The following is a 19,386-nucleotide window of genomic DNA, read 5'->3' on the forward strand; positions in this document are numbered from 1 at the left end:
AAGGAAGTGTGACCGTGGGTGACACACGGTGACTGCAGGGCTGGCACACCGCGGCCCTTGCAGCACCTTCTCCCCACGTGCAGAGGCAGCTGGTGGTACCCACGTGCACACACCCAGCAAATCAGCAGCAGCATTTTATCTCCCCTCAGCAAGGCCTCTGCTCCTGGAAAACCACTCACTTCAGTCTTACCATGCCTTTTTAGCTAATTGGCACAGAGAGAAGTAGTTACATGTAACAGAAACCAGGGCTTCCAAAGGAAGATAACATTTTTGAAGCCACGATTTCTATTGCTTTTTATTACCTTTACCTATGGTTTATATGACAAGGGGTCAGAGAACAGATGCAGATGCTAAACTGTGTGGCTGAGTGAATGAAGTCAACTTCTGCAGAGAAAAGCAGAAGGAAGTTAGAAGACATGAGTGAATTCACTTTAGTAGCCAAATGAAGTTTTGACTCACTGCTGACTCAAGTAAAATTCCAATTTAATACACCTCTAAAGCATAACCTCTTCTAGATAAAACAACAGTAATCCACTAACCAAATACACTCAGAAGAGAAAGGGAAATTCTGAGTAAGAGTACAAATATGAATCATTATTCTGATAATGTTTTTGTTATTATTTTTGCAGATGAATCCAAAAGCTCTTAGGACTCAATTAGGTTACCACAGCCAATAAAGATGAAAAGCAAAAGCAAGGCAGATACTTTCTGCCTAGACACCGTGGTGATGGGCACATTAGAAATGAGGTAGATTAGATAGATGAACTAGACAGACACATCTAACTGTCCTCCAGTGCACTCATTTGTTTGACAGCCTGGAAAATGCCAACATTCCTGGGATTAAATGAAAACAGAAAATTGCATTTTCACTGTAAAGTATACAAGGAACTTTCCTATGTCTGATTCTCTTTGTTAAAATAAACCAGGGCCCAACCACGTCCTCCCAGAGTGACCCAAAGCACAGTAAGATAAATGACATAGTAACCAAGGCACAAGCAACTGAGAGCCCTTGGGCTGCTACCCTTGTAGCCAGGTTTTAGTGCAGTGATAATGACCTGCACACACGTTGAGACATTCATTTTTTCCTGAGCTCAACAGCACCAAATATCCCAAACTGCCCATCTTGCATTGCTGTCTTGATATCATAATTCTTTTATCCACAAATTCCAGCTGCTTTACCTTTATGGGCTGGTCAAACAATTTTTGTTCTGTGCAGCCTTTTCCCCCACTTTCTTCTTCAAGAGAGCAAAAGTAAATATCTTGGATGTAAAAAACACAGAAGAACAGAGTGGAGCTGCTGTCCCCAGAGGCTGCTGGCCCAGCTCTGTCTCTGTGTGGCTCTGCCCCAGCTCCCAGAGCAGCACATGCACGCAGTGACACACGGTTCACACTTGTGCCCGCATTCCATCCTTTCTCCAGGACGTGTGCTCCATCCAGAGCTGGCTGGGGCAGCCTGGCAGTGCCCGGGCACGCTGCTGCTCCTGCCCAGCCCAGCAGCGCCGGGAGCCCGGGGAGCCGAGCTGAGCCACATCCCGGAGCTGCCGGGGAGAGCAGCATCCAGCTCCTTGTGACAGCTTTCCCCACACAACATCACAATCAGCCAAACACACTTGTAATCTACTGCAGCTGGTGTTTCTATAATTGATAGAGATATAAAAGCCCTTTTTGCTAAAGTTGTACTTTTGTATTTTTTTTTTCTTGGGGGAGTTGTGAGAAAGCAGCTACAGAAAGCGAGCTTTAAATCTCAGATAATGTAGCTCCCTTTAGAATCCCAAGCTTAAAGCAAGTAGTTACGAGTTTTAGCAATGCAAAAAAAGGGAGCTAAAAACAAACATTTATTTTACTTGACGTAGCAAAACAGTGGATTAAAAAGTTAAATCAATGCGCCGTCTGAATGGTTCCTGCTGTAGCTGCAATTTCAAATGAAATAAGAATGTTATAAAAACTCGCCCATATTAGGCACATTTGGAAATGTCTCCTTGTAACTGTTCTTTAAGTGTTCTGTCTATGAGCACTAACAGGTCACTGCACAGGAAATGCAAAAATATGTTACATTTTAATCAGGGCATATAAAACACTGTCTAGAATGTTACATTGCCCTTGGGAATCTGAAGTAAGTAGAGGAACTTTTACAAAGTCCAGGTCACTCTCCCCATTACATCACTGTTTAAAAAAAATATTATTAGGTTACATTACAGAGATGTCATGTATTAGAACTTTCCCAGTTGCAGGATGATGGCTAAGAGATGCTTATTTCCTTGGAGAAACTCGTAATCGCTCCCTTGTTCCCCTGCTCATACTTTGTGTCTTGGAAATAGTGCATTTTAACTGAATCAAAATGTTTCCAAACAATTATAAAGAGGGAGGACTAATATAAAAATGAGACTGTTCGTATACTCACAGCAACAACAAATTTCAGCACTTTTACCCTAACACACACACAAATTGAAACTCTGCCTGGCTGTACCTCATAGGTGATAAAAAATGAAAGAAGGGATTTTAGCAGACATGTTTGGGAATGATTAAGGTAAAATGTCCCTAATCCAAACAAATAGAAACCCAGATGTTGATGGCATCATAACATTCCTCTTGCCTTCCTGCAACTCTTTCTCCACATGATTTACATTTGTTTAACCCAAATCACAAGTTTGTAAAATCTTTAGTAAGTTCAGCAAAACAGCAGAAGAGTAATGCAGAGATGACTGTTTTCTAGATTAACATTCTCAGGATTTTAGTTATTTAATACAAAAATGCTGGAGGTGACACAAACCAGTACAATAACCTGAAGGCAACCTGCTCTGCTGAGCCTGATTCGAGTTTTGTTGCTGACTTTCAGATAGAAAGACCAGGTTTATAGGAAAAAACTCCCACGGGGCAGCAAACAAAATGAAGTAAAATAAAATAAACCCCTGTCTCTGAGTAAAACCAAGGCGAGAGCCCCAGGGGCCCAGGGCAGGTACCCACACAGTGACCCAGAGACCAGCCCTCCACCATGGGCACGTTGGGGCAAGAGAGGAGCTCTCAGACTAAGAAACCTTTTACCTGAACAGATATCTGTGGTTGAAACTCCTGGCAGGACTCTTTGTGTTGTCTCCGAGCTGCTTTTGTACCACAGCTGCTTCACTGCCCAGAGTGCCCACGCTCTGTTCAGCCTGACCCACCCCGGCCATGCCAGGCCTGGCGCCGCCACGGACCAACCCCCCTGTCCCACCCCCCGACACCTCCCAAACACACCAAATATATCAAATATACCATTGCCACACATTCTCTATGGGGTCACCAACCTGCCCATGTGCTGCCTGGGCTCTTCTGCTCTCCTGTTGGCTCTGCCATCCAAGGGCAGCCCTGCGCCTGCCTGGCATCATCCTCTCCTGGTTCCCGCACCACGAATTGGGATTTTCCTCCTTTCCTTTGGGTTTTGCGCTTTTCCTGAGCTGCCTGCACCGTGCCTGTGGATGGGATCTCACCTCTGCCATTCAGCTGACATGGGGGGCACAGCTCTGGCCGATTTTAAGGGGATTTTTTGACTTTTTCCCCACAGAAGAAGGTCCCGCCTCACGCGCGCCGGGCCCACCAGGCCACGGCGGCCCCTCGGGCCTGGCGCTGCCAGCCCGGCGCGGCCCGGCAGGGTTTGTTCCGCGGCTGGGCTGGATGCAATTCCCACACACATCCTCTGTGTCTGTGAGGCGTGGATGAGTGCAGGCACTGGGAAAGCCAGCTGGGAGTCCAACATGTGGAGCCACACCGCTTCCCATCCAGGCCTGACCCGCGCAGGAGCTGCCGGACGTGCTCCCGGCACGAGCTCACGGCCACTGTGGTGCTCTACACTGAGCAGGCAATAACGCCATGCACACGAGTTTAGCCCTGTTCTCTGTGGATATTTGATAATTTAATGCTCTCTACCCCTGCTTGTCCATGTTCTGCCCCTTAAATCTCTCTGCTTCCTCCCTCCAGGCCTGGGCTCCAGCTAAACACAAACAAAACCTTTTCTTCATTCTCCTTCTGCTCGGACCCATGGCTGCCCCTGCAGCCACTGTCCTACTTATCCCCAGCTCGACCGTTTTTTAAGGGAATGTAATTGAAAAAGAGAAACCAAGAACAGAGCATGTGTGGTGGGGATGGCACGTTGGAGAATGCTGTGTCACCTTCTAAAAATTCTTTGGCAACAGCAACTTTTAGGCTTTATAAGTCAGACAAATTTGGGTGGATTTTCTCAGGGAAAGCAGAAGATATCTCTGAAAAATGTTCACGTCACTGCCAGAAAGCTCAGTGGTCCCACAGCTTTGAAATAAACCCTGATGAACGTCTTCTAATTTTTTGCCAAATAACATCCTACCCTAAATTACAGGAAGAACGTTTTAAGAAAGAAAACACAGATTTTAATAATGGAAATGGTTGCTTTGAGCAGCTCAGAACTGGAAACATTAGAACCAATAGAAATCAAACTTCTCAAGAGGAAACCCCAAACAATCTGGACTATAAGAACTCTTGAGCCCTTAATACAGAAGTTATTGTTGCCGTGCCCTGGGCTATCCAGTGCTCCCACATCCACACAACACTGCTCTCAAAGACCACTCTGGTTTTCTGTTCTTTTCAAGATTTTCCCTATTTTATCCCCCTTTTTATTACCACACGTCTCAACTTTTGCCACATTCAAGGCCTGCCAGGCAAGTGAAGATGCTGAGCTCTGGGCACCACTCTTGGCTACTTGTCCTGCCCCATCCACTGCACCTTGTCTCTCCAGTATGGAAAACCCAGATGGAGAAAGAGCTCATCAGACAAAAACCAAAAAAGCACATCTGTAATTCCAGCCACAGAAAAGGCTGATGACTTGTGCTGTCATATTCGAGCTTTTTTTTTTTTTTTCTCATGCACGAGTAAAACAATAACCAGGTGAGGCTGAAAATCCCAGGTCTGAGTCCCTGGCTCAGTCAGAGCAGCCCTCAGCCATAAATTTCAGCACTGACTTAAAAATTGGTAGGAACTCTTTTTAATCATCAAGTATTCAGCTGCTCATTACTGATATATACTTCAATGATGTGCCTTTAAATTTTGGTATAGTTTTAAAAATACAGTCTCCTCAAATTCCATACCAAATCCAGGCCCTGTAATTTTGTTCTGGTGTTTTTTTTTTCCTTTCTAAGGTCTGCTTGAAACCCAAAATTTAAAAAGTTTGCTCTGCCAGGTGATGTTTTGTTAGCTTGTGACAAGAGAAAATATTTAATCCCTTAATATTTTTTTTTCCTGCTCAGAATATTAGCTTAATTGTCACAAACAATTAAACTCTTAGGAGTTAGAGACATCTTCAGACATTTTGACAATACATATTAAGAGACACTTTAAGGCAAATCTGCACAGATCGGCTTTTATTTGTTATGCTAAACGATGATGCATCCTGATTGCATTTGTTCCTTATTTGTGTGTGCAACAGGAGACGTACTGTGAATGATCTGTAAGGAATAAAATGACAGTATTTGACAGGCTAGGAAATGTCTGGGCAAGGATACAGGAGAAGGAACCCTGAGAGGGCATTGTTTATGGAGGGGCAATGGGGAGAGACACTCCCTTCAATCTAAGGCAATGAAAGGCGCCAACAACTAAATTACAGTTAATAGCAGTAAGAAATAAACATAAATTACATATACAAGGCCTGAGCTCAAGGACTCTGGACCACTAAAAATATATATTATTATATCAATTATCAACGAGAGAGAAATTCCCATCCTGGGAATTTGCATACGAACTCTAATAACCTACTATTCAGAAATAGAGGCAAGTATTAATTTCCACATGAAAAGGAGCCATGGGAGAGCCTCCCGAGTCCCCAGCTCTGGAGAAGAAAGCCCTACCTGGTGATTCAGCACCTCTGCTCGAGAGGGTAGCAGGTGGTCTCCCAGGTAAGGCAGATCAGCCCTATATTACCTAAGATTTATTTGGAGTTCCTGTCAATATAATGGCTCAAACAGCCATTGCTGAGAGGTAATATGGTGTGAAAATAAACATAAACAACCCTTAATGAATCCAGAGGCTATTACCTGCACCATATTTCTTCTATAGGCAATACATACATCTCCAGTCGAGGCAAACAACATAAAAGTGCCCTTGATGGAGGCCCAGTTCCAGTTTACACAAGACAGGGGACTGAGGGAGGTCCATGGGAATTTGGTGCTAAAGGCTTTTGAAAACTCAGGTCTCTCTTTAGCTGCCCATGTAAGGATTTAGACCCCCTAGGACTGCAAGCTGAGCCTCAAGCTCTATCGCCAGAGAATTCCATCCACCTCTGGCAGTCAGGGTGCAGGAAAATGTTTATGGCCTGTTCAGCTGCAATGACACCAGGTTTTACATACTTCTCAGGGCAATGCTTTATAGACAGTCACATCCAGCTCTGCCAAAGAAATGCAGAACAGTTTATGGGAAAAAAAGTAACAGGAACCAAATTCTCTGGTCCTGAAACTTACCACTGACCAAAAACCAGAATGTAAAAAACTTGATTATTCTGTCTAAAACTCTTGCTTAGTCAAGCGCCCTTGGCTTGGTAGAATTAGCAGAGCTCTGCTTTCTCAAACCATGAGCCCTCCCACTTTTGGGAGCTCCTGGCCATGAGCAAAGTGCCTCTTCCACCACCACAGGGAATTGCATGGGAGGGATGAAACTGCATTTCCACCTTCCCCAGGGTCCCAGCTGGGCTGTTCCCTCCTCTCCCCCAGCACAGGGGATGCCTTGAGCTTCCAGCCCAGACTTCCCTCCTGGAAATGCTCTGATGATAGAAATGTGATCTAGTACCTCGAGCAGGGAATTGGGAGCAAACGCTGTTTGACCTTGAGCAAATTGGGTAAAACCTCCTGGGTTCAATTCGCCTTTCTGTACAACCAAGGGAAAATATCCCACATCTCTGGGGTTATTCTGAGGAGTATCAGCAAGAAATCCATGGAAGAAAGGTGCTAAGTGTGAAGAAATATTGCTCCACTGCCTAACAAAGGACACAAATACGAGCAGGATCCACGCAGCTAATCAAAAGCACTGGAAAGCTTTTAATTTTTTTAGCATTTAATGCTACAGATGATCAATATAACCACTTTGCTTCTTTCTCCTTTCACGTGTTAATTTAATGCTACTTGTACTGTGCTTATGTATGTCATGACACGGCTGAAAAACACATAAAAAAAATAATTTTGGTAGACCAATAGAGCAGCTGGCACAAGGTTATGTTTCTTCAATACAAAACATAAAATCATAAAAGACCCAGCGCTTTCCTGTGAAGTCCACTCACCCTGCGGGAAGCAAATGAGTTCTTCCTATATGTACAAAGAAAATTGCAGACCTTATAAATTGTGCTGGTGATTCGCCGTGCAATTCACACACACAAAAAATTTATACATGGAAAATTCAGAGTAAAATCTCCCTATGAAAAATAGAAATTACTTCTGTCCAAGTGCAGGGTGAATGATAGGAATAAGGTTGTTGTCTGCACACACCAAACTGCACCAATGTGCAGATTTTCATTCCAATCTCCTCTAAGCAGAGTTTCACTAGGAAAAAAAAAAATAATGGAGCTACCAAGGTATTCTAGAGAATTTAATTATTTTCATTAAAAACAAGAACTGTAAGCTGCTCCTTTTTTCAATAGAAATTCTGCACCGATTCCACATAAACAGACCCAATATCACTTCAGCAGAGTTGCTTTGGGAATATGTAACAGCCTTTTTTAAGTTATGAAAGCAATATTGGATGAGATTTACTACAATTTAAGATAAGTGGGTCTTAATTTTATATGAACAGAGAGACTTAAAAAGCAGGCAGGAAGAGTTCCAATTATATTGTGCTGGAATATCAAGCCCTGTGCAAAATTGCCCCTTTTCTGTTTTACATGCATAAAAACAAGCACAACAGGCTTTTCAATTAAATGAGACTTTTGAGAGAGATGCAGGAAGAGCCAGCGAGCTCCTTAAAACTTTATTGCTTTTTATCTTTGTCAGGTAGGGCTGTGAGTTGAAAATGACCTGTTCTTTGCAGCACACAGTCCTTCCTGTGAGCTTTTTCTTCCTGCTTGACCCATCAATTTTAAAGGTTTCCCAAAACGGGAATGCAAGGCTTGATCTGGATTAGTTTTCCCCATATACTCAGTCGTTGTGCTTTCCCACAGCCAGCCAGAGCTCAGGATGTTTCCCAGAGTCTCTTTAGCATTGGGAGTAACTTTAATGAGCCTCAGTATCATTAGAGGAAAGCAGTTTACAGAACACAGGGAGAAAAGACACAGAAAGGAATAAGATACAGCTCTAATAGATACAAGCCATGGAGATGAAAGAACGAAGTCAGCATCTCATTTGCATTAATACAATAAAAATACAGCATTAATGTTGCTAGTTGTAAATTTTTTTTCAATAAAGTTCAGCCTGATTATATCTGGGAAAAAAGGTAGGCTGTGCATTCCTGGTAGTGTTTATCCTATAAAGAGCAGTTGCTGCCTATTAACTTTCTACATTTAATTGCCACTAAAAGCAATCTCCAGGAAACTTCAATTGAAAGTCACTCCTCAAGAACCGATGGTCTGAGCTCTCAGAACTGCTCTGTTTATGGCAATACAAAGCCAGAGCTCCAATTCACACAGCTCCACTCCATCATTACGTTCAGTATTTTGTTTACTGATATTATGTGTGTGTATGTCTATAATTACACACTCAGACACACACACACCAGTTCATCACCAGAATCAGGCAAAAGCAATACTGCCAACCTTGTTTATACAAAAAGCACAAAGCACAACCTCAAAAATCACGAGACTGACTGAAAATGATGGGAAGTTAAAAACAGTCGCTTTGAAAATCAAGGCATTTTTCTTCTGCATAAGAACTTCCAGCCTGCTTATTTTCGAGTTCCTCTCCAGAACGAGCAGTTTGAAATAAATTTCCTTTTAAAATGCATATTGGACACTTGCATAATCATCATCAGACTCCAGGAGCTGGAGCTTTGAAGAAAATAAACCCTAACAAAGGACTTTCAGGGGACACCACTCCTAACAGCACAGTTCCAACACTTGGGCAAAGATTGGTGCAATAATCAAAAACTGCTCTGAACAACCGAGCTCTCCAGCTGCATCCCTCTCCCAGACAGGCACTTTTCTCCCCTCCTTGCAGGTATGGATGTGTGCATGCCTGAAAAGGATCCGTCTCACAGACATTTAGGACTGTTTGTTCTATTTAACTGTGGAATTTTACCAATACTTGGGACCATCAGGGGCTGCACGTTAGAAACTCTGTATTTTTCACAATCAGATCCTGTCGTTTTGAAGCTATTGTTGCGCCTTTCTTTTTCCTAGGGCAAAGGGGGAAAACATTTCTTTTAGGGAAACAAAGATTCTCTTCATTTTTCTAAATGAAACACTTAATGCAACAATTAGATCAGAAGACCAGTTTTTCCACTTCTTTTTTTTTTTTTTTTTTTTTGCCTGAGAAAGCTCAGAAGGTAATGGATGAAAAGCCAGCAACAGTTGAAGAGGGATGTGTAAATCTAATGGGAAACACTGTGCTTCTGTGATGCTTTTCTCCTTGAAACCTTAAAAAATACACGGTTTGCTGTCAAGGTATTTCTGAGTTGCAGAAGCCGTTATTATAACAGGGTAAAAATTACTCTGTGCCAACAGCCTCAAGTGAGAAGCCACCTTAATGAGAAATAACTGCTTTTAGCCCCTGAAAGCACATGGAACTTTCAGGCTTTGGATTTGCAACCCATTCTCAGGCATTTTCTCGAGAGCTGCCACCACATGCCTTAAAAAAAGGCTTTTTCAAAAGCTCATCTCACCTCTGGTACCCAGAACCAGCGCTCAGTAATTAACACAGAGCATGGAAATGTGACTGGGGAGGGAATTTGGCCGAGCAAGCAGAATATCTCAGTCATCCAGCCTTCAGGAAAGAATAGCTTGCAGGCGTTAGGAACAGAAGTTCCAAGCAGAACTGTCCCTGGATTTAAAGCTTAATGGAAGAATCTGGTCCCTCTTCAGAGGCAGAATGCTTCTCTGGGAACATATACATTGAATTTTGCAGCTGAACAGCCCAGTCTTACACAGACAGTCCTTCCACAGGCCAGTCACCCACTGAAGCAAAGTGCTGAGTAGGAGCTGCTGAACTGGGCCCACTCTCATGTAAATGATTGTAATTAAATAGGTAATGAAAAATCCCTGCTCTTGCATGAATGAAATGGAAGATTTCAGCTCAGAGTGTAATGTGGTTCCACTTGGCTCCTGTATCAGATTGGGAGACAAATGAAAATGTCTCTCTGCTTGCGTGAGCATGCTTTGGAGGTAAAACTTCACAAATATTTTCATTTTGCAGAGAAGAGGGAAAAACAAAGGCTCGTTCTAGCAGCAAAGTCTGTAGGATCCCACCTTTTTAAGGCAGAATGTCACACACACATCTCAACCCGAGAAGCATTAAACAGAATTTGAATAATTTTACTTTGCCTTTGCTAATAATACGTCATCCAGTGGAAGAACCAGGCCTTATTCTCCCCTCCACCAGCTGACATGATATTTTTTTTACATTTGAGCTCTTAAGATCTGCACAATAGCTTAACACAATAAGTGTTTAGCCTCTGGTTCCAACTGTAATTGATAGAGTACAGTTCCATTCCCTCTGCTGCTGCTAAGTTGGGAATTGCAGCCACAGCAACTGACAGCTTTTTTTTTTTCCCTGAGAGTCTGGAGTTGCTCTCTGGGAGTGATGTCCTCATCGGGATGGGAAGGGAAATGACGGCAGAAAAGCTCAACCTGGCCCTGTGCTACCGAGGGACCTCTGCTAGGGGAAACAGCTCCTTCAGGTGGGTGCTGATAATGAGAGCGAAAACCAGGAGGAGAAAGCTCTGGGAGGAAATTTCCAAAATCCTGCCGGTTTGGAGAAAATGGGCTTCTCAGAGAGCACGGAAGAGGGAGAGCAGTTATGCACTAGAATTTCTGACAACGGACACGCTTTCAAAAGTGCTCTAAAATTGTGTCATTTGCTGATGGAAATGGCTTCTGTTTCCCAGTCACAGGGGCTGAACTCTGGGTGTGCCCCGCTCTTCAGATAGTGGGGAGATACTGGGCTTGGATAAATGAGAGGAAAATTGAAATGGGGAAATATGCACTAAAATGAATGTGATTTCAAATTGTCCCGTTCAGGCCTGAGTTCTGACACGGGAAATAAAATTTCCGAGCAGCTTTGGGCTTAGGAGCCGACTGCAGAATTTAACACAGATGGAGACTAATTTTGGTGCCTCTTTAGTTGCAAAAGTACCTATTTTTGAATATATTTAATTAACCAGGATTTAAAGGCTCCTCTTGTTTGTGAACACCTTGGCCTTTTTGTCATCTGTCAGCATCGTGATGTGCACTGCAAGTGAAGGGTTCTGAGGCATGAACTGTTTAGGTGGTTTTGATGTGCAGTTGCTTTTCTGGAGGATGTTGAAACAAAACAGTGCTGCCATTTCTACAGTTTCATTCAGCACTGCTTCCTTGGAATGTGCTGCCATTGCCCCTGTTATAAAGGATACAAACAATCCTGGAACAGCCACAGTGCTCCTGGTTACATTTACAGAGATACCTCTCTGCCTTTTGCCACAGAAATCCAGGGAGCAAGCCTTGCTGGTTATTTACTCTGCTCTCTGCACAAGCAGAATTTCACATTCTAAATACAATTCTGGTTTAAATAACCTTTCCTACTAAGGTGCAAGCTGCAGCTTTAAAGAACTCCCTGCTCACCATCTTCTGCTTGCTGCTCTATGAGGACTCTTCCAAAAACAAACCCGTGTTATTCTACAGCTCCAATAAACAGAATAAATGTGCCTGAGACCTGCTTCTGCTGTGCTCCTCCCCAGCTTTGGTTGTTAGCTAGTCTGTAGGGGCTGAGAGAGAAAGAAAAGAAGAAATATGAAATTTCACCCGCAAAGGGCGTTAAGTCCAGATTCCTCTTTGCGGGCTTTAAAGAAGCAAACTACCAGTTCATGATCACAAAATAAAATATGCACATTTAAAGAAGCTGCAGGGGAAAGGAGAGTTTAATCCAGTGAAATTGTGTTTGAAAGCTATTTCATACCCCTAGGAATAAAATCTGAATAGCAATTCTGCTTTGCTTCCACCCTTTTTCCACCCTCCTGTTAATATATTACCATTTGTTATGGAATCGTGACGAGACTTTTGCCCCAGACGTGGCTGCATTTTGCTGAAGGATGAAGGACTTTGTGGGCCTGAGCCTCCTCTTGCTCCCAGGAGCAGTCAGAACTCAGTGGTGCTTCGAGGGAAGGGATGTTTGATTTGCACCTGAGCGGGGCAGAATCAGGCCCCGTCCTGTGTGATCCCTTGGGGTGACAGCCCCAACACGAACGGGATGTTTATTGCAGACACAGGTCCCATCCTAAAGCAGGCTCTGATGGAAAGAGCTGCAACTCTCTGCCTCAAGAGCTATCGACTTGGAAATGATGCTCTCAAAAAGCAAGGATGATTCAGAAAAGATTCGGCCCTGCAAAGATCAAAATGCGTTTGACATCGTTTCGGTGTTGATGTGAAATAAAGTGGCTCTAAAAGTGTAATCGGAGAGCAGAAATCCCCATCATCACACATAAATAGTGCCCCATTTATCCAATTACACTCCCTTGTTTCATTACAGTGCTCTGGAATATATTTCTTAGGAATACAAGGCTTAAAATTAATAATAGAAAAGGACAAAATTGCCATGTATATTTCTCTAGATAGATTTTCATCTAACAGCAGGACCTCACTTCTGATTCACTCGCTGGTTCTCTCTAACCTTTACATTATTCATTAATCAAACTCAAAACCTGCTTTCAAAGTCAGTGCATGGCAGTAATTATTTACAGTTGTGCATAGTATTTAATTTTAAGCAATGACAAAAGCAGGCATGTCCAGAATCATAAGGCTTATCATTTTTCTTCCCTTGGAGGTGAACTATCTGAAGAAACTAAAAGTTGCAAACTTCTCTTCAATATCTCTGCTGCCATCAAGACAAAATGCAGTGCAACTGATACCTTTGAACTTGTACAACTAAAAATAAATAAAAGTGAAAATTAAGTAATATATAATATATTAACTCCTTTAAATAAAAGGACTAAGGAGCTTTGCTATCAGCCTTGATGAGAGATGCATTTCTTATTGCACAGTCTGTCTCCTGTCACTTTGAGGTATTTTTCACCATACAAAACAGAACCTCAGTATTATCCCTGAAAATGAAAGTCAGTTTTAAGAACTATATACAACAGGCACGTCTGCTCTTTGAAACTCCCCCCTACCCCCCACAAACAGACAAATACAACTTCAAAGCAGGAGAACTATTGCAAATGTATAAACCTACTTCAAATAGTTCTGCTGGCTGAAACTGGACTGCATTTGCAGGATTTTGCTCACCTGAAACAACATTGATCTGAGGAGAAATCTAATCAAAGAAATGCACCACTGAAGAGCAATGCACGTTTTATAATGAGAATGAGAAAGGAGAGATCTAATTGTGGTCATACGAGTTTCTCCCTTGTCATTAAGATCTTAAAAATGCTGTAGGATCCTGGATAAAAACATCTCTTACTGTATCTCAGCAGGGAAATCCCGGGAAACAACAGCACGGGCTTTGCTCGAAAAAATTTACTTACTGTATCCTATGTTTCTAAAAAAGAACACCGTGCCCCTGCCACGAAAAGATACTACACGCATTCCAAGTGAAAATTCTACTTTGAAACCCAAATAAAATGAAGCCTCGTGTTCCTGACAGAGAGAAAAAAGGAGCAGTTCTAGCACTGTCACTGTGCCGATCAGCATCCATGAAAAAGCAGCTATTTATTTATCCTGCAAGTTGAAAATGTGAATGCCTGATTCAGATCAAACCTCTTGGTGAAGAAAATAATAATAGCGACTCTGACAGCAGAGGCCTCCCTAATACATATATACATACATATATATATATATATTTATATAGATATATTTAAATAAATATGTGTGTTTCTAGCGGAACTGTTATTTATGGCTAGCACCATAAATTTGGGATCTTTGCCTGCCAGGAATCCCAACCTGCACAGGTACATTCACTGGGCACGTCCCAAAAGCTTCTGCCTGCAGCCCATTGTCCTGCACCCAAGGAAATGCAGCCAAAGCTGTGAGTTGATAAAAGTTCTGCGTGTCCCAGTTTCTCTGGGGTGACATTTCCCCCTGCGTGCATCCCAAGCACTACTTCACAAAGTTTATCCAAGTGTGCCACTAAACTTGCCCATCTGTTTTGTCCCACATTTGCTGTGCTACACCCAGGAAATATTCACAAGGGCGAGGGAAAAAATTTGAAGTAAAGACATCAAATATGAGTTTTCTTTAAAGAACTAATCCAAGGAAGGACACAAAGGGAAAAAAGAAGGGGAAAAAAACCCGCCTACATTAAAAGCCAAACAAGATAATAATTGTGCATGTCTGGCTAAGAGAATCTAGAGGGCAAGCCTTACGTCATTGGCACTTGGGTTACCATGGTGAGTGATTTATTGATATATATCAAGAATGAATAGATCAAAGGCAGCAAGATGACAGGTGATCAATCAAATGTCAAATCAAAGCTGGCAATCAACTGGAAAGCTGATTTTTCAGTGGGTGGGTCTGGCAGAAGAAAAATGAACTTCCATATTGCGCTTCCCAGAAACAAAACCCCACCACACTATTAAAAAAAAAAATAAAAAGCAATTAAGGAGCCTGAAAGAAAACTCTTTGAAAAGATTTACTATACAGACCCACTCGTCTGTTTCTTTTTCTTGGCCCCCAAAAGAAAAAGAACACCCTACAATGACAAACAAAACACTTCCAAAGTTGCAAACTATTTTCTTCTGTTAAAAAAAAAAAAAAATAATAAATTGCAAAACCACTTGGCATGTGCACATATATAAACTCGGCTACGAAACAAAAGAAGGATTTGATTTGAAAATGTGGATTGTCTTCTAACAGTCAGAACGTTTCATTTTATTTCCTGTTGTAATTTTCACCACTGATGATCAAAGGCTGAACTTCCCCACCGGGTTCATCAGCAGAGAGAGTCCCTGTACTATTTCAGGCACACAGAGCGCTCTCTCACACACACACCCGGCCAGAACTGCCACCAGAAATACGGCGAAATAAAAGATTAAACACCCCGACCCACTTCGCGAAACGCACGGATCCAAAGCGAAAGCCAGCGGGAGCGGGGAAAACCAGAAAGGAGGGGGAAAAAAAAAAAAATCTATCCTACAGCGAAAAGCGAAGGGAAGCCTGACTGCTTTCGGTTCGGGCAGGGGAAGGGGCAGGGGGAGAAGGGGAGCCGGGGGAAGAAAGTTGGGGGGAAAAGTTTCGGCCGGGCAGCGGCAGCGGGGAGCGGCGGCGGCGGCTGCGAGCCGGGGGCAGCGGCGGAGGGCGAGGGGACAGCCCGTGGCAGAGCAAAATCTTGGCAATAAGGAATGAAACTGGCTGCACAGACTTACGGAGGGAAAGGGAGGGGGAGGGGGGATAAATAAATAAAGATCCAGCCCGGAAAAGCAAGGGTGACCCTAAATAATAATAAAGATGGGGGGTAGGAGTGGAAGGAGCGGAGAGACAGAGGCTGTGTAAGTGGATGGCTTCTCCTTACCTGCAGCCCGTTTGGGTGCTTGCTGTTTCCTCCTTGGCATCGCTCTACTTTCTCCAATCTCACTTCTGTCCCCAGATCCGAGAGCCCTGAGACGCTCCTGAGCCGTGTTCCTCTGCCTCTCAGCTGCTTCCCCAGCACCCCCCTCAAGCCTCCCCTGCCCCCCTCCTTTCCACTTCACTGATAGGAACCTGTTTGGTTTTTATTTTATTTTAGAGATCTAGGTTTCTTTCTTTCTCTCTCTCGCCTTTTTTTTTTTTTTTTTTTTTTTTTTTTTGGTTGGCTTTTTTTTTTTTTTTTTTTTTTAACTGTTGCAACACTTGCTTTGCTTTGATTCAAACATCCAAGCTCAGGAGCAAATGAAAGGCGCCCACAGTGCCAGAGAACGGTAATAAATAAATAACAAAATAGATCTGTATATATTAAAAAGGCAGCTCTGGAGAGACTGTGGGGCTGGCTGCTTCCTCCCTTCCCTGTCCTGTCCTCCTCCTCCTCCTCGCAGAGCCGTATGGCGGAGCGGCGCCCGGGTGTGCGCGGTGTGTGTGTGTGTGTGTGTGTGTGTGCGTGCGTGTGTGTGCGCGGAGCGCCGCAGGTTCCGTGCTGTCAGATGCCAGGCAGTGAGTGATATGGGAGCGGACAGGGCGGCTCGGGATGGGAGGAAATGTGGGATCCGCACACACACGCGCGCACACGCGCGCACACGCACACACACACACACACACACACACGCGCGCACCGCACACACACGCGCGCACACGCACACACAGGCAGGGCGAGGCGATGCCAGCGAGCATCGATCCGCCGAGCAAACTGAACATTAACAAACTCCTCCTCCGCGACCCGATGACAGGAGGAAATTTACTCCGCGCAGCCGGGCGGCAGAGCCGTTCATTAAAGAGACAGGGCGCCGGCACCGCGCCCGCCGCCGCCAGCGCCGCCGCCGCCCCGCCGGCCCCCGCGGGGACACCGCTCCCCACGCGGGGACACCCCCTCCTCACACCCCCTCCCCACGCGGGGACACCCCCCATACGGGACCACCCCCCGATGCGGGACCTTCCCCCGCACACGCGGGACCACCCCCGCTGCGGGGCCGTCCCGTCCCCACGCGGGACCACCGCAGGCGGGATCAGCCCCGGCCCCGCAGGATGCGCTTCCCGAGGGAGGGCGCTGCGGGCAGCCGGGGCCGGGGCGGCAGCGCCCTCCGTGCGATCCACCCGAGACAGGGCGGCTCCAGGGGAAAAGAGGGCTTTGCGGCAAGGATCCCGCTGGGCGGCCGGCTGCGCTCCTGCCGCCGGGCTGCCCGCGGCTGCCGGGGCACCGGCTGCTGCTCGGGTGTGCCCGGGGCTGTGCCCGGGGCTGGGACCGCGGGATGCTCCCTCGGGTGTGCCCGGGGCTGGGGATCCGGGCTGGGGACCGCGGGATGCCCCCTCAGGTGTGCCCGGGGCTGGGGACCAGAGGATGCTCCCTCGGGTGTGCCCGGGGCTGTGCCCGGGGCTGGGGACCAGAGGATGCTCCTTCAGGTGTGCCCGGGGCTGGGGACCGGGGGATGCTCCCTCAGGTGTGCCCGGGGCTGTGCCCGAGGCTGGGGACCGGGGGATGCTCCCTCAGGTGTGCCCGGGGCTGGGGATCCGGGCTGGGGACCGGGGGATGCTCCCTCAGGTGTGCCCGGGGCTCTGCCCGAGGCTGGGGACCGGGGGATGCTCCCTCAGGTGTGCCCGGGGCTGTGCCCGGGGCTGGTGACCAAGTCCCTTCCCTGCCCAGGGTGTCGCTCTGCACCCTGAGGTGTCCCAGCTGTAGGAACACGAAGGGATCAGAGGGTTGGACGTCAAAGTTCGGGTGAAACCCCTCTGCTCCACAATTTCCCCTGGGTTTGGGGAGAGTCAGGTCCATCCATCAGGTGCTGCTGCACCCTCGTGGGAACCCAAATCTGTGTTCCCTCCAACCGAGCAGAGCTTGTCACTGTTTCAGAGCCCCACCAAACTGCCAGGCCGAGGAGGGGCAGGTGGCACTGGGGCTTGGACCAGTGTTGGTCCTGAAGAGACAAATTCCCCTGCCCTATTTATGCTTTCAGCTTTAGGCTGGGGTCTTTCCCCCCAGCTGCTGTGAACACCTTGAGGGTTTAAATGTGATTTGGGCTGGAAAGGATAGACTAATTTCTGTTTATTCAACTATAATTTGTATAAGACCTTCTAAAAGTGGCTTTCCTGATACTCCATCTCTTAAACCAAGAGGTTGCTGTCAAACTGAGTTTTTACCTTTTTTTTTTTTTTTTTTTTTTTCCTGTTTTGGCATTTGACTCTTTCTAATGAAACTGTTGGGTTTAATAGGAATAATTTGCATCCCTCTCAAATATAATCTGTTACAAAGCACCAGCAAGAGCCACTGTGTTGCAGCCAGTGTCACTGGGCCATCTGCAAGGCACAGGCCTGCAGCCCCCAAGTGACCTTTGTGTTTAGCAGCCCAACACCAGACTGTGTTTATGAAAGTGTCCCCCAAATGGTGTCACTGAAATTATTTGATAGCCTTCCCTGTACGAACTCCGGCAATTTTTATATGCAATAACAAAGTATTTATTGGTGCAAGCAAATGCTTCGTTTGAAAGATAAAATAGGAAAACACTACTATAAAATACTCATTTTTCCACTTCTGCCTGGCATAACTCACCTGGGAGTGAACAGCTCTGCTTGAGTTGGTGGGAAGTGCGGGCATCTCTGGTACCTGTGTGCAGCAGGTGTAAAACCCTGCTCGTGCACACCAGGGACTTCCACTTTGTCTCCAGTCCAGGCAGGTGTAAACACAGGGCCAGGAGGGGCCACAGCAGTGGGAGAATTATCCCTGCCCTGGGATGAGGAGAAATGACACACTACCTGCCCTGGTAAGTGCAGCCTGGACCTGGATCAGGTCGTTCAGCACAGGGTGGCAAAGAAAGGTTTTTCCCTTCACGTTTTGTGTCTCTTGAATTGAGATTTTGAACCCTTCAGCTTCTGCATGTCGGTTCCCAAATCAGAAAACTGCAGATACCTCTGGCTGCTTTTCTGTTTCCTCTCCTCCCTGGCTGCTCAGAAAGGTGCTGCACCTCTGATAGATTGTTTATTTTGAAGGATTGTCTATTAAATGTTGTTTAACCCGGTGATGTTTTAGCAGATTTCTCCCAAACCGTGGGACACGATGTGGGTGTTGGGACACTCGCAGGCACGAGGGGGTGGCAAACGACAGAGTCCTCTGCTATTTTAACCTCTGCATGTGCTGCTCCTGTGCAAGTTGCAGAGCCAGGAGCTGTGGTTCAGGCAGGGCAGCAGTTCAGCGTGCTCTGGGATCAGAGGAGCAGCTATTGTTCTCCAGAGTCGTGGCTCCAGTCCAAACGTGCGGACTGGGGACGGGATTTGTATCAGCCTCCACATGCAAGATGAGAAAGTCACTGTTTTAAATGGTTACTCCTTGGGGAAAGGGGAATTGAGAAGATGGACTTGTGAGTGGAGCAGGAGTGAGATGGCACCCTATCCTCGGTGATAAATGGGAGCATTAACAAGGCTTGGTCGAGAGGAACCCTACAGATTTATGGCTTCCTGTCTCCACCAGCAGATGCCATTATGGCTGACAGAACAGAATGCCTTTCAAGAGGGAACTGGGCTGGGATTATGAAGAAGGGGGGAAAAAAAACAAGCAAAGTCTGGTGTCCATTTTTATCCACTGGTCAGAATTGGCTGATGGGTTTGAATAGAGCTGGAACTCCACAGCGTGCGTGTGCTCCCTGCTCCTGTTATTTATAACGAAGTTG

At 45.6% G+C, this 19,386-nt stretch overlaps 1 protein-coding gene across 6 annotated transcripts in view; it reads right to left on the bottom strand.

The window, feature by feature from the left end:
- TSHZ2 (teashirt zinc finger homeobox 2) overlaps window positions 1-15,737 on the bottom strand; it is a 231,100-nt gene extending 215,363 nt beyond the window's left edge. For 5 of the 6 annotated variants that reach the window (XM_053992646.1, XM_053992645.1, XM_053992649.1 and 2 more), the window contains exon 1: window positions 15,612-15,737. In XM_053992646.1, coding sequence (XP_053848621.1) covers window positions 15,612-15,651 — 40 coding nt within the window. In that variant the 5' untranslated portion in view covers window positions 15,652-15,737. Of the gene's footprint in view, window positions 1-3,252; window positions 3,462-15,611 lie in introns of those variants that run through there. The other variant, XM_053992648.1, reaches the window with a different exon arrangement.
- Between the last annotated feature and the right edge of the window lie 3,649 nt (window positions 15,738-19,386).

Source organism: Vidua macroura, chromosome 17, assembly GCF_024509145.1.
Source record: "Vidua macroura isolate BioBank_ID:100142 chromosome 17, ASM2450914v1, whole genome shotgun sequence".
Taxonomy (NCBI): Eukaryota; Metazoa; Chordata; class Aves; order Passeriformes; family Viduidae; genus Vidua; species Vidua macroura.